The following is a 15,016-nucleotide window of genomic DNA, read 5'->3' as shown; positions in this document are numbered from 1 at the left end:
CACGTAAATGGTTTTGTATTTGTATAGCGCTTTTCTAGTCTGATGATCACCACTCAAAGCTCTTTACAGTACAGTTTTACATTCACCCATTCACACACACATTCATACAGTGCATCTATTAGCAGCACTTTGTTGTTCTATGAGGGGCAATTCGAGGTTCAGCATCTTGCCCAAGGACACTTCGGCATGCAGATGGGGAAGACTGGGGATCGAACTACCGACCTTCAGGTTGGAGGACGAACGCTCTACACATGCTCATGAACACGCGTCATGTTTTTTAACTTGTATTAATGGAAACAAATAAATGCAAACCGAGTGGAAAGTTGTTGACCTTGGGTTAATTGATAATTGTTCCAGATTATCAGATATTAACTTTTACACTGCTGCTTATCACTCGCCACGGTGTGACAGAACAAAGGCTGCATGGCCGGACGATCCAATTACACCTATTTATTATACTGATTTATAGGAGATGGGGATTTTACCCAGGGAGTGGGAGGGAGACTGGAGCTAAAACAACATAGAAATTCACATACAAAACACATATTAAAACATTTTTACATGTGCATCTTCTGTTATTAACTCTGACTGTCAGGTGAAAACATTCCATGAAATTCCAAAACTGAAGCTTTTGTTTTCACAAGGACAAACTGTCCATTAATGCTTCTGGGTTTACACACACACACACACACACACACACACACAGCAAATACACACACTTTTCCCATGAACCTTGACAAACAGTGGGGGGCAGACATTACCTCCACTTAATTCTGAGAGGACACTTCGTTAAGGTCATTCACACACTTTCCAGTGATGTTTGCATTCCACCTGCATGTACTGAAACCAGTGACTAACAACCCACAACCACAATCGCACAATACACACACACCCAAATACACTTCATACTTCAGCACTTTCGGGTCTTATCAGTTTGGTTGGTGTTACTTTAAATATGAAGGACGGCGTCTTTTTCCCGTTGGCTCTCTCTCTCTCTCCCTCTCTTTTGTCCACTTTTTGCGAGAGGAAGAACATAGAAGGTCAGTTCAGTTTTACGACGACTCATGAATTATAACTTGTAATGTGTTTAACATTTTCATGCCAGAACTCTTATTATCAGAGCACCAGGGGGTGTCTTATCACACGCCGCTGGATAAATAAATTTTGCACCCTTGCATTCAGCAGTGTTTCCACAAACAATCTCAGTTCCTGCGGCACATAAACTATTGTTACTCCTGTAGTGCACTGTGTGTGGAGGTCTGCAGCCAACCCTCAGCGGCGTTTCCCCCTCCTGGAAAGTAACTTGATTTCCACTTCATAACAATGACCTGATCTGTCCTGTCCTGTCTGTCCTGTCCACATCCTCCTTATCCTGCCCATCGCTACAATACCTTTTGACTTCTCCTCTGGGGCGGAAAACCTCTACTGAAAGTTGCAGATATCAGTAAGAACAATGGTCAAGGATAAGTTAAGCATCCAGCAGTTGTGCGAAACAGGGACCTCATCATAATTGCTGTCAATAATTACAGTTGTGATAAGAAAAAGACGTGGCATTTATTGATGGCAAAACTGTCTCGGGTCTCAGTTGATCCAGAGGAGCCGGGGGAGTTGGAAGAGAGAGCAGACGCTTTGGATTTAGAAACACTTTAAGGTATGTGGAATACGCTGCTGCACAATGGGATATGAGTGCTAGTGGGAAGACTGGGAGCTCCTCAACGTGAAATCTTTTAGGGATCTTCAAAACTCCAGAGCTGCTGATGTATTTTCAGCACCAGGTGAAGGAGGCAAAATATTCCCTTGAGTGATTCATATCATAAAAATTAAAAGATGATCTCTGGGAAAAGTCAGGGAGCTGAGACATTTCAGTGTTAAAATTCAAAACAAGCCTCACTGGTGTAAATCTGTTTCTAGAGCTCTAATGAAGCCTGACAATGCTCATCCACAGATCTGAGCAGGTCCTGACCTGGCACATGTGTTCTGCCCGTGTTGGAGGGGTCTGGACCTTTTGTTGTCTGCCTGTCCGTGTTCTTTTGATTACTGATGTTCAAAGTCAGGACAGAATCCTCTTCCTAACCCTAATGTGATTACTGGATCTCAGAGTCACATACAGTAGAGGAGAGAGAGCAGCGGTCACCCAGGCGGCAGAGGCGAAATGATGCGACCAGGAGCCAAGCAGTATGTGGTGGCCAGGCCTCTCTACTCGGAGGACTCCTTCACCGGGGAGCATGAGAGGGTCCACCGTCAGCGCAAGACCATGCTGAACCACCTCAAGCAGTACTTCACGTGAGGAACAAGCAAAGCTTTTGGTTTTTGATCCGATGGTTTCCTGTGAAGTTTTCTGTCCTGCATGAATGTTGGGATTTCAAGAGACGAGGGGGGAAAAGTTTGGCCTCTGGGTAAAACGAGTTTCTCTTTATTCCTTCAGCTGAACTTTTAAAACTGCACTGACCACAGAAAACTTTTTAATTTAAACTACATTATAAAGTCAAGTTTGTATACACAGAAAATATTTTAATTTAATTGTTTTTACATTTTACAAATATAATTGTTAAGGTTAAGTTTTGTAAATTAAAGCTTGTATATATGAAAGAAAGAAATTTGTTTTAACAAGAATTTAAGGACCAAAAGGTTCCACACACACACACACCACTTTATTTTTGTCATCGTCAGACTTTCATCAGGTAAAAATGGAAAAAGTACATAAAAATTGAGTTTTCTTCTTTCATGCTCAGAGTATTCTATCTGACTTTATTATGACACTAATGTCAATTTATGGGAAAAAAAATTGTATCCTGTCATTCCTGGTGGTTTTTATCATATTAAATAAACCACTAATCCATTTGCTACTGCAAGTGTGATTCACTCTCAGTTATCTAAGTAATGTAGACATGAATATATAAAGACCATGGAGGAAGAAATAATCTGTATTCACATAAATAAAGCAATGTTACAAATATATACTGTAATCAAACACTTACTTATCAGAATTAGCCATTTTCATGAGGAATTTATATATATTGGAGTAAAGTAAAACTATACCTCAAAGCTGGACTCAATTTCAGGACTTATATGAGCATGAACACAGTCTGAAACCAATCATCATGTGCACTGTACAAATCTAATGACTGATCCATCTATTCTTTATGTACTTTATTTTTGTGTCTGTTCATCATTGCAGATGTGACGCCAAGCGGGCCAAGAATGCGGCGCTCTCTCTCCTGCCGGTAATTGGCTGGATGAAAATGTATCAGATCAAAGAATGGCTACTCAGTGACATCGTGTCCGGGGTCAGCACTGGACTGGTCGCCGTCCTGCAAGGTGAATATAATAAGCGAGTTAATGGAGTCTGATTGACAGGTGAAGATCTGACTCCCCCTAGTAGATTGTGCTGATTATTACAGGTGTCCTGTTCTTAATATTTTAATTTTATCTGGGACACTTGTGCAACTTGAGTCTATTCTGATAACATTAGATTAACTTGCAATCAGCTCTTCCCCTGGTGTCTGGGCTGCTCAGTATAAACTGTTTCTCTCCAGCAGCAGCTCAAACTCTTTATACATGATTTTTTTAGATATATGCTGTCCTCAGTGGGGCTTTTTAATTCATATTAAGTTTATTAAGCATTTATGGAATCAGTGGTCATTTAATGTATATTATATAAATATAAAAAGATTTCAGAAAATGGGCTTAATTTTTTTTTTGAACATATATTTATTGGTTTTATACATTTTTATACATCAATTTACATACATACATGAACCTTCCCCAACCTGAACATATGTCAGTATAAAATATCAGTAAATAATATAAATATCACAAAAATTCACGTAAAAAAACAAACATGGAACAGAGTACAGCACACATTCCTCACAACAGATTAGTCAAATGGGCTTAATTTATACTAAATGCAACCATAAATATATATATTTATATACATATATTATAAATATTTTTTATTTACTGACAAGAAAGGCCTTGATACACTGTGTGACATAACACAGGGGGAGAATATCACTCATAAGGTGTGAGTGCATAATTGCGTGTGAGATGTGTGGAGGGCAGAGGGTATGAAAAAATAAAAAATACAAATATAGATGAATAGGGAGCAAAATGGAAAAGAAAAGAAGATGATACAATCAAATAAATTGTAACAACTTTAAGATTTTTAGTAATTATTTTTATTTCATGTCAGTTATATGTTAACCATTACTGTCTGATCATGATCAGGTTTGGTTTGGTGTGTAAAAATGTTGTTAAATAAAAATAATTTTATATAAACAAGCAAATTCTTCTGTGTAAATGTAATGTGCATGTTTTTGCTCTGCAGGTCTCGCCTACTGTCTGCTGGCCTCCCTGCCACCCTGGTATGGACTCTTCTCTGCCTTCTTCCCTGTCATCATCTACTTCTTCCTGGGCACTTCCAGGCACATCTCAGTGGGTAAGGCAGGCGTGTGTGTGTGTGTGTGTGTGTATGTGTGAGTGGTGGATGTGAATCTCTTTTCAATACACGACTACTGTAACCAGCATTTTCTCTGTCTCACCTTGCAGGTCCGTTCCCAGTCTTGTGTCTGATGATCGGCTCAGTGGTCACCAGGCTGGTCCCAGACGAGGGTCCGGCCTTCAACATCACCGCTTTTGAAGGCCTGACGATGGATGATCAGCGAGTGCTGGTGGCTTCTTCTGTGACCTTCCTCGTCGGCATCATGCAGGTTAGCCGTTCACTAAACTTATGGTGTGATGGGTTTATTCCAATATGTGCAATAAACCCTCCCACAACAGGACCACGCCTCAAAACCTTAGACACTTAGTATTTGCTTTGGTTTAGTATAAAACACAAGAAAAGTGATGATACCCATGTCAAAGGTCAGAAAGTCTCTTAATCTTTGGATCCTGTAGTGATATTCAACAGTGAATTTTGCTTGATCTCACAAAAAGTATAGTTTTATTTACTTTTTTACTAAAACTTACACAAGAAGGTGACTGCAACTCTCATGTCTTTAATGCAGTGCTATATCCAGATGATAGTTAACCTAGCTTAGCACAAGTCGTGTAAAAGTGGGAAAACAGTTAGAAGCTGGTGAGGTCTAACAGTCTTTGTCACTTTCAGCTGGCGATGGGCATTATGCAGGTAGGCTTCGTAGTCATGTACCTGTCAGACACTCTGGTGTCCGGCTTCACCACAGCAGCTGCCATCCACATCCTGGTGTCCCAGCTCAAGTTTGTGCTTGGGCTGCAGGTCCCAGGCTTGAGTGGACCACTCTCCATCATATACGTGAGTAGAGAAAAGCTTAAAGCTTTCTGACGTGTTTCACAGTCGAGGGAGTGTGTCTCATTTGTCTTCATCGTTTCAGACCCTGGAGATCATCTTTACAAAGATCACCTCCACCAATGTCTGTGACGTGGTGATCTCCTTGGTCATCATGGTGGTGGTCTTCATCGTAAAGGAGCTAAATGACAGATTCAAATCCAAGCTGCCGGTGCCCATCCCCATTGAGGTTATTATGGTGAGCCACATTATACAACAAGAGTGAGGTGTAAAAGGCTTGTTGGTCATATAAACAGCATGATTACACTCATTTTGGCTTTGACTTATTATGACAAAGTGTGCCATCCATAATCAATAATCAGATTTATGAGATCATCAAATCATTTCTGAGAAGGCATATGTGTTGGGTCATGGAAAGAGCTCACAATCTGTAATCAAGACCATTTTGATACTGTCCCTGTGAGACAGGGCCAAGTATTTTCAGACATGATGTCATAACACTCATTTTGGCTTTGACTTTTTATGACTTTGGTGGGCAGGAGTGTGCCGTCCATAGCCAATAATCAGATTTATGACATCATTAAAGCATTCAATAATGAGCATATGTGTTGGTTCAAAGAAAGAGCTCACAATCTGTAATCAAGGCCATTTTGATACTGTGCCTGTGAGACAGGGCCAAGTATTTTCAGACATGATGTCATGATTTGTACCATCTCGTCCGCAGACCGTTATCGTATGTGGAGTTTCATATGCCTTCGACTTCAAGACGCGATTCGGCGTTGATGTTGTTGGCCATATTCCAAAAGGGTGAGTGTTTGCACATTGGCTGAAGTCAAGAAATTGGATGTGATGATATGTGGGTGGCTGTGACTCAGGAAGTAAAGAGGGCCATCGGCTACACAGAAGGATGATGGTTTGATCCCCCGCACCTCTGTTTGTATTCCGAAGTGTCCTTGGTCAAGATACTGATCTACAAATTCCCTGACGGTGTGATAGAAAAAGACAAAGTGATACTAGAGTTGTATGAATTTATGTGTGACTGGGTGAAAGGGAATTGTGCTGTAAAATACTTTGAGTGATTGATAAGACTGGAAAAGTGCTATATAGATACAGTTCTTACACCGCTCTAGTGGCATCAGTGAAAATTGAACTCCACTTGCTGTTTTCTCTGACTCTGTGAACCATCAAAATGTAAATAACTTATACTGCAGAAAACTGAGATGAGCGAAGCTGAGATTATAGATCATAGGAAACAACATCTAGATGAAATAGCATCTAGGCAAAGTTAGCTGGAGAACCTAGTGGAGCATTCAGCACATAAAGAGTGAGATGAGTTTGTTAATAAGCTTATTAAAGCTAAAGAGGAGCGAATATTGGACTGATATTTGTTAGGTGACCAGAGTCAAAACTAAGTTTTACGGAGATCAGTCCTGTTGTTTTTGATTAACCACAACCTTCTTGGTGGAGATAATTACTTTCATTTTCAGTAAATCCATGTATCACAAACTATCTTTGATGAACAGAGATAGCCTTTGTAGGAGGCACCGTTAACTACTGGAATAGTGAAAGCACTGATTTATCTCTTTCCAGTCACTATCTGTCAGAGCAGAGTAATGAATGCACCAGAGGTCACTAACAGTTTCAAGACAATGAGTATATATGTATCTGTGAGGCCACACCCATCAATCAAAGATTAAGAAGTCATCAGCGTGACACTACTCACTTGTTTCAGGTATGAGGCTCCGATGGCTCCAAACCTGCAGATCTTCCAGGACACAGCAGTTGAAGCGTTTCCTATGGCCATAGTGGGTTTTGCTGTGGCCTTCTCAGTGGCAAAAGTCTACTCTGTAAAACATGATTACACCATAGATGGAAATCAGGTTTGTACCAATGCTTAAACAAATGTAACAAACTGAGGTAGAAGTCTGCGATAGTGATAACAAATCATGTTTTTTCTTTGATTTTGCTATAGGAGCTCATAGCCTTTGGAGTTGGCAACATCTTCGGAGCTTCCTTCAAGTCTTTTGCTGCGAGTACAGCTCTGTCCAGGAGCGCAGTGCAGGAGAGCACAGGAGGCAAGACTCAGGTAAACCAACCCGTCTGACCTGCTATTATTCCTCATAGCGCTGGAGTCAAAGTTGACCCAAACAACAACTCTAACCCTAACACTCATCAAGTAGAGGGAAGATCTTCTCAGAGCTGGATGCAGGTTTAGTTATGGCAGAGTCAAGAAGAGGACATTAACCCCTTGTACACGAATGTCGTGAATTCACCTCAAACCCCATTCCGGTCTTAATGTCTTAAATTAAGGTTATGCCCCATTATGCCTAATGTCGCTAATTTGCCTCATACCTACATTTATATCTTTTGTATATGATATATTGAAATTAACAATCTCCACTTAATTAAGCATCTTTAGACAGCCAAAAACACAAATAATATTTTTTTTTATATAATTGGAAATTAAGTCAGGCAACAATAACAGAGGTGGGATTGTGGGCACAAGTACTCAGCATTAATTGCCGATCATCTGGTACTACTTCCTGAGCCACAGCCCCTCACAATCTAATCACAGTGACTAATGAGGGCGGTGTGAGGATGATAGAGCACAAAGGTGACTAAAGTTCAAATCCCTGAAACTTATTATTTGAAGATGAAACAACCATCAAAACAATAATATATATGTGGCATTAATAGAGTCCTCACTACATTTTAACAAACTCTCAACATACACACTCCTCTTCTGTCCTATTCAGATAGCTGGTTTACTGTCAGCTGTCATAGTGATGATCGTCACCTTGGCCATTGGATTCCTACTAGAGCCACTCCCTAAGGTAAACCTCAAAACTACCTCGTACTCTCCCAACATGCAGATGAAGTAACTGGACTGGCTGAGATCTGACCTTTGACCCATTGCTTGAACAGTCTGTGCTAGGTGCTGTGGTTATCGTCAATCTGAAGGGCATGCTGATGCAGGTCAGAGAAATCCCATACCTGTGGAGAAGGGACAAACCAGACTGTGTAAGTTCATATATAATCTGAGAATAGTTAAATAGTTAACAATTCATTCAAAAATGTACTGTGGTCATTTTGCGCTCTCTGGAAGTAGACATATGGCTCCTTATGTTTCTCACCTTCGTCCATGTCCAGGTGGTGTGGTTGTGTACCTGTATTGCCTCCATCTTACTGGGGCTGGATCTTGGATTGGCTGCAGGCCTCGGTGTGGAGCTGATCAGTGTGGTTCTCAGGACTCAATTGTTAGTATTTTCCCACAAACCATTATTCTTGACTCAAAACGTATCTATCTATTTTGTTTCTTCAAAGTCTTCATAGTATACAGCTCGAGCTGCTTCCTGAACTGTGGTAGTCCGTAGGCCTACCAGTTTTAGACATGTCAACAGAATGGCCATAGACCTGGTAATGTTGGTCCGTCCACCACGGAATATCTCAACAATCTAAATCTTCCAATTTACCATAACTGTGGCTTCTTAGTCTTGTTAACTTTAGGTGCAGACAAACTTTGGTTATTTACATTTTTTGTCTTTCAGCCCTCGCTGCAGTCAGCTCGCCAACATCAGAGGAACAGATATCTACAAAGACAGAAAGGACTACATCGATGTAAGTTGGTTTGGGTTTTCTCATGTGTCTTCCGTAGTTTACGTTAAAGATATAGTTTTGGAGAGATATTACTGATACCCGTGCATTAAAATAAGGCCAAAATCTAGCTAGTTAGCTAAGGTTAGCATAAACGCTGGAACCACGGGATACAAGCAAGCCGGCTCTGTCCAAAGGTGACCAAACCCCTATGAGCATCTCTAAAGGTTCTTGATCAATATATACAAATGGTCCGACACAAAAATCATGTAAAATTGTCAGTTTTGCATTTTAGTTAAAAAGAAAAAACAACATATGACATGTTAATTAAGTGTAGGTTAGTGGCTTCTGAAGTTTTAGTTACTATAAGCTCCCCCTGCCGGCACCAGGTACAAGTTTCAACATAAGTGGTACAATCTCATCTAAGGCTTTGCCTCTCAGCAAATGAGCTCCTCAATGTCAAAGTACTCTGGGTGAAGGAGGTGGCTTCACTTCATGTCATAGGGAGGGAAGGAACACCAGATAAGAGTTTACTGGAATGAACAATTTGTACCAAAGAGGTATTCGAGACTAGCTGAAAGAGGTTATGTGAGGATCAAAATTCAACGACAGTATTCCTTTAAAGCCTTTATGTGTTCTGCCTCCATCCATTTGCTAGATGTGACATCAGAACTAGTTTGATATAACTATTATTTCATTAATCAGGAGCAGCAGCAGAGACAGGAAAGTCCTTAAAGTTTAAAGTAGACGTTGTGTCTTTATGAGAACCAGAGAGGTGAAAGTAATCATCCCGGTTTCGGTCTACCTTCTCTGTTTCATTTTCAAATTTTTATTCAAAGAGGTTTTATATATTTTACCCTGATTTTGGCCAAAATGTGGTTATAATGCAAATTACTCTCCCCAGATATATGAGCCAGAGGGAGTGAAGATCTTCAGGATACCGTCACCAATTTTCTTTGCCAACATTGAATTCTTCCGGAACAAGCTGGTGGAAGCTGTAAGTCTTGCATGGCTATAGAGTGTGTTGCATTTGTTTTCATTGTTTAAGTCACATATTCATAGAAATATAGTAATTCATATCTAAAATCCTTATTTTGACCAATTCCGTTTCTAATACAGCCTCTCAATCAATGGAAAATTACATAGAGGATGCTGTAAAAAATAACCAAAGGCTAGAGAACTTAACATATTGTATCTTTGACATGATTCTGTGTCTTGATTTACGTCACACAAATCTCACCTCAGGTTGGATTTAACCCACTGAGGGTGCTGAGAAAGAGAAATAAAGCCCTCAGGATGATCCGGAGACTTTTAAAGACAGGTGACCTGCAGTGGACAGCAGTAAGTAATTCACATTCCTGTTTACATTTTACAGAGCATAATCTGATTAAGACTCCTGTTAACATTACATCCATTACATCATATATCGCATGAGTTTTAAAACCCCAACCTGAAATAAATGCATAATGCTGCTCTATACATTTTTTTAGTGTTTTTCATTATAATTTTGTCAAAGCTTCAATTCTATTTCTCTAGCTTGTTTACACTCAAACCTAAGGCATGCATCATCAAGCAGTTGATCACCGCCATATGTCAATGTATGTCAACATGCTGTGAAAAGTTCAAAAGGACATTATAATGCAATTAAGATGAGTACGTGTCTTCATAATGTTACCAAGGTCAGAATACTCCACATGTCTTATCAGTTTATAGATTATTCCAAGTATGACCTTATACTGGTTAAGGTGATCAGGAAATGTTGTTTATATGACAGTGTCTTATTCAGAATGTTGTCTAATCCTGTCAATATAGAAAGCTTTAGTGTCCATGTAAATGTGTCTACTGTAAAGAACATGACACACTTTCTCTTTGGCATCACTTTCACTCAAAGTTTCAGTTATTCCATTTTTATACAGTCATTGTTATTGTTTCCTTTTTTTCTCTGTAAACTCTATTCAGGTCAGCAGTAAACAGGTAAACTCCATAAACAACACAAAAGACTTGTCAATATCACAAGATTACAATTAATGAAAACTAATAAATTCAGTAGAATATTTTAGTTTTTAAATACACTAATCGTGAGTCTTAGAGTAGCCGCACAAGAGTCTGGTGCGTGATGGGATTTGTTCAGCAGATGGTACAAAGTTCACCTCCACTGAGCTTACGAAGAGGTTATTATAGGAACATGATAGGACCAGGCCTGTGATGTGTGGAGAAGCTGAGGGTTTGCTCTGTTTGTTTGTTTTTTTGAAATACATGCAATCAGTTGTTCTAAGTACAAATCTAAAGATGTAAACTATTAATTATTAGAAACTATTAGGAATATCATTGTCCTGGAAACTTGAGAGGATGAAACAAATGAAGACAGTGGAGACACACTTGTCCTATTCTGCAACAAGGACATGATCCGTACTATGATGATGATGAAGCCTCATTAGCTAAAGATCAGGTTTCATTTAAATGCAGAGCAAATGTTAACATAACATCCCGAAAAAATGCAAATCCATTCACTTATACAAAAATGAAGAGCAAGTTCATTGGCATTAAGAGTTGGTCATGCTTATTCTCCAATAAGGCTCCACATTTCTATTTATTTCACTCTGGGCAGCTGTGGCTCAGGAGGTGGGCTGTCCATTAACCAGAGGGTCAGTGGTTCAATCCCCAGCTCCTCCTCCATTGGAAGTGTCCTTGGGCAAGACACTGAATTTGTAAAGTGTTTTGAGTGGTCATGAAGACAATAAAAGCTTGAATACATAGATATGTATATTTAAAAACAGACATTTTATCATTTACCGTTAATACAAGGATAGTTACAGTCTCCCTATTACTCAACATAGATCCGTAAAGTTTTTGTCCTTATTTTTGATTTTATTTTCAGGCACTTAGTTACATTCATTTCTGTTTGAACATTCAGAAATGTTGTTTTAAAATTATGCACACTTGCTCTCTGGAGGACCCACCATGTGGCTATATATATGTATCTAATTATATCTTCCCTTACAGAAAGGCTTCTTGAATAGCTCTTGTGGACCGATCAAGGAATCAGAGGATGAGAGCACCATGGAGGAGCTGGACCAGCCGACTGACTTCAAGGACCTTCCTGCTCGGATCGACTGGAACGCTGAGCTTCCAGCCAACATAATTGTTCCGAGAGTGGACGTCCACAGCCTCATCCTGGACTTTGCTGCGGTTTCCTTCCTGGACATCTCTGCTCTGAAGGGGCTCAAAACGGTGAGTTTCGAAATCACAGCATCAAAGCGAGCGATTATTTCAGACAGGCTACTTTCCTTTAATCATCTTACACTGTTTTTTTGCAGTTGCTAAAAGAGCTGATCCGGGTTGAAGTTGAGGTCTTCATTGTGGCTTGTGATCGTAAGTATGAAACCAGCACTTTCAAGACGGACTCAATCCACACAGATCTGTGCCAAGACCATCACTATCACAAGTCTCACTGGTTTTTACAAAACAACTTGCTAAACTAAATCCTTTCTGCCCAATTACTCAACATATTATACACACATTAACATTTTTAAATACAGCCGCCATGAGCATCTTAATTTGATTCTGTGTTTGTTTCCCCACCTGCAGCTTACATCCTGGAGAAACTGCACGATTGTTGCTTTTTCGATGATGAAGTTCAGCCATCCATTTTTTTCCTGACCCTGCACGACGCCATGCTGCACATCCTCGAGAAACATCCAGAGGCCGCAGAGAAGAAATCCGACTACGACAAGGTGAAGATGACGGGACAGTTTAGCGAAATACACAACATTTGAAGGAGAGGCTTCAATCTGAATAAAGTCCATATATTGCATATGCTGTAAATATGTTCTGAAAACCTTACTCTTCATGTTGCCCTGCAGATTATGACGTCAGTCACGGTTCACTACCCTGGAGGCGGTTTGAGGAGCCGAGATAAAAAAGTACGTATCCATTTTTAAATAACTGTTAGGATTTTTTTTCCAGGAAAATGTATTATATTATATTATATTATATCGGTTTCACTTATTTAATTTATGGTTTATTCTTATTCTTATTCTTAATTATTCATGAGCTGATTTACGATATTTGGTAAGGTGTACTTGTGTGTCATGAAAGGCACTGAAATAAAATATAAAATGAAACTTATCATTATTATAAATATTATAAATATTATTAATAATAATAACAATAATCATATGAAATTCACCATACTGAGGCATCTAAATAAGATGCCAGAAGCTTTAATTTGTATAGAGCACTTCCCCTCTCTCCTCCCCCTTTCATGTTTAATCTATCCTTTTGAAAAAGCCAAAGATACAGCTTTTGCAGTTCGACATTTCAAATGTAAAAAATACTTTTAAAAGATACCTTTTTCCCTGGCAGGTATCGGATCGAGAAACCAGGTTCTAACATCTGGATGAGAAGATGACCAATTCCATTAAAATGACCAAAGACAAAAAGAGCGACTGTTTTATACATCATGCTGTAAAATATACTAATGCAATGAATAATGAAATACCGCACTTGGCTTTATTTATCTGACAATCAGCGTTAACCTAGTATATTGTAGTTACTGTGATGTAAAGGAAACAAATTAATACTATATTATTGTTTTTTACATTGTACATGTTGAATTTGTTGGGATTTTTAGATGCAGTATATATTTACATTCTGTATTGGTATGTTTTCATAATAATGAGAATAAATTATCTTTTTTGACTAAATGTTCTCAAAGTACTGTTTTCTGTTTGAGGGGGAAAAGCAACGTGAATAATATAAAACAAATGGAAGGTTTTGGAACATTGAAATATGTGATCCCTAAATATTTAGATTTAATGACAATTTACAAGTTCTTAAGACAAAATAATCAACTCAAAATCCCGAAAATAATACTTTCATTATTAATACTGGAAATTTGGTGATAATTCTTTCATGGGGTGTAGTATTATAGCAGTTGTTAATCAAGCTCTTATAGGTATTTAGCACATAAGGAGAGTCGCCCTTCACCTCAAACATCAACACCAAATATGCATGTTGACCCGACCTGAGGTCAAACTGACGTCCAACCACAATTATTCACTTGTACTTTATTTCCTGTTACACAGTGAGGGCTGTCTCTCCTGCTGTGATACGCCCTTGACCCTTGGTCATTGCGCTCTTGAATCCAGGGTTTTCAAAGATTGCTTTAGACACGTGCATCCAAAATCCACAGTCCCATTCACGAGAAACGGCCTACACACTGACGAAAAACTTTACATATCTAAGAGAAATGTTTTTAAGGGTCGCAAGGCTGGAGCCTTTAAGAGACTTTTAACCTTTTGATCATACACAATGTATTTATGGTAATTTCCCCTATGTTTGATCATGTTGAATCTAATACAATGTAACCTTTGGTAACTGAATGAATCTTGGCCTGCTTGCCTAAACTAAGACATTGTGGCTGACCTTGATGTCATGAGAACATCAAAAAGTTGTGTGGTAAAGGGTTATCAACCCAACAAATATAATATACATTAATACATTTGTTTAAAAAGTATTTTCTAAATCTATAACATATTGAATAGTTAGACCACTTGTTTGACATTTTAATGGATATAAAAAAAAGTGACAAACACCAATTAATCAGTAGATAGGGATTTAATGAAATAAAATAAAAGCCATTCATTATATAATTTAAAAGATACTTTGAATAATCATGACAGTTAAAAATCAATCGGAAAATGCAGTTTCAGAGGAGAAACAAATAAGTGGACTCACCAATTGAATTAAGAAAACAGATATTAATCAGAAAAAATGTCTTCCCATTTCCTTGTTGCTCTTCCTTTTCTAATGAGTTTTCGATTGGTTAAGTTATTTAGATTCTTGTGTCTGTGTAGCCTTCACATGACACTTACGACCTCGCACTTGGGAAACTATGCAAATGATCAAAGGGGTGTAACCAGCTCTCAGGGTGTGAGGTGCAGCTCTCTAACCAATCAGAGCTTCGATCATTATCACCCACAATAAAAGAAAAAGACCATAAAAAACTGTCTGACGTAACAACTCAATGAATCAAAGATGTTAATGATTGAACACTCCAGACAAAACTGACAAAAGGATGAAATTGATCTCAGTTGACAGATTAGATTGACACTGTACGGGCAGCAACGGCCAAGGTTTCCTTTCAGGATCTAT

The 15,016-nt window shown here is 38.8% G+C and overlaps 1 protein-coding gene across 1 annotated transcript; it reads left to right on the top strand.

The window, feature by feature from the left end:
• Positions 1-2,152: 2,152 nt before the first annotated feature.
• LOC133005819 (chloride anion exchanger-like) lies at positions 2,153-13,268 on the top strand. Its single transcript, XM_061075615.1, has 20 exons — positions 2,153-2,283; positions 3,179-3,318; positions 4,328-4,438; positions 4,549-4,709; positions 5,108-5,272; positions 5,352-5,504; positions 5,991-6,073; positions 6,999-7,146; positions 7,239-7,352; positions 8,023-8,100; positions 8,192-8,287; positions 8,417-8,523; positions 8,815-8,884; positions 9,765-9,857; positions 10,106-10,201; positions 11,864-12,091; positions 12,178-12,232; positions 12,449-12,594; positions 12,724-12,783; positions 13,226-13,268. The coding sequence occupies exons 1-20, from the start codon at positions 2,153-2,155 to the stop codon at positions 13,250-13,252; spliced, it is 2,262 nt and encodes a 753-aa protein (XP_060931598.1). The 3' UTR covers positions 13,253-13,268.
• The last annotated feature ends 1,748 nt before the right edge of the window (positions 13,269-15,016 follow it).

Source organism: Limanda limanda, chromosome 1 (genome assembly GCF_963576545.1).
Source record: "Limanda limanda chromosome 1, fLimLim1.1, whole genome shotgun sequence".
In the NCBI taxonomy this organism is placed as follows: domain Eukaryota; kingdom Metazoa; phylum Chordata; class Actinopteri; order Pleuronectiformes; family Pleuronectidae; genus Limanda; species Limanda limanda.
Note: the sequence above shows the minus strand (reverse complement) of the source record. Positions and strands in the feature narration are given on the sequence as shown.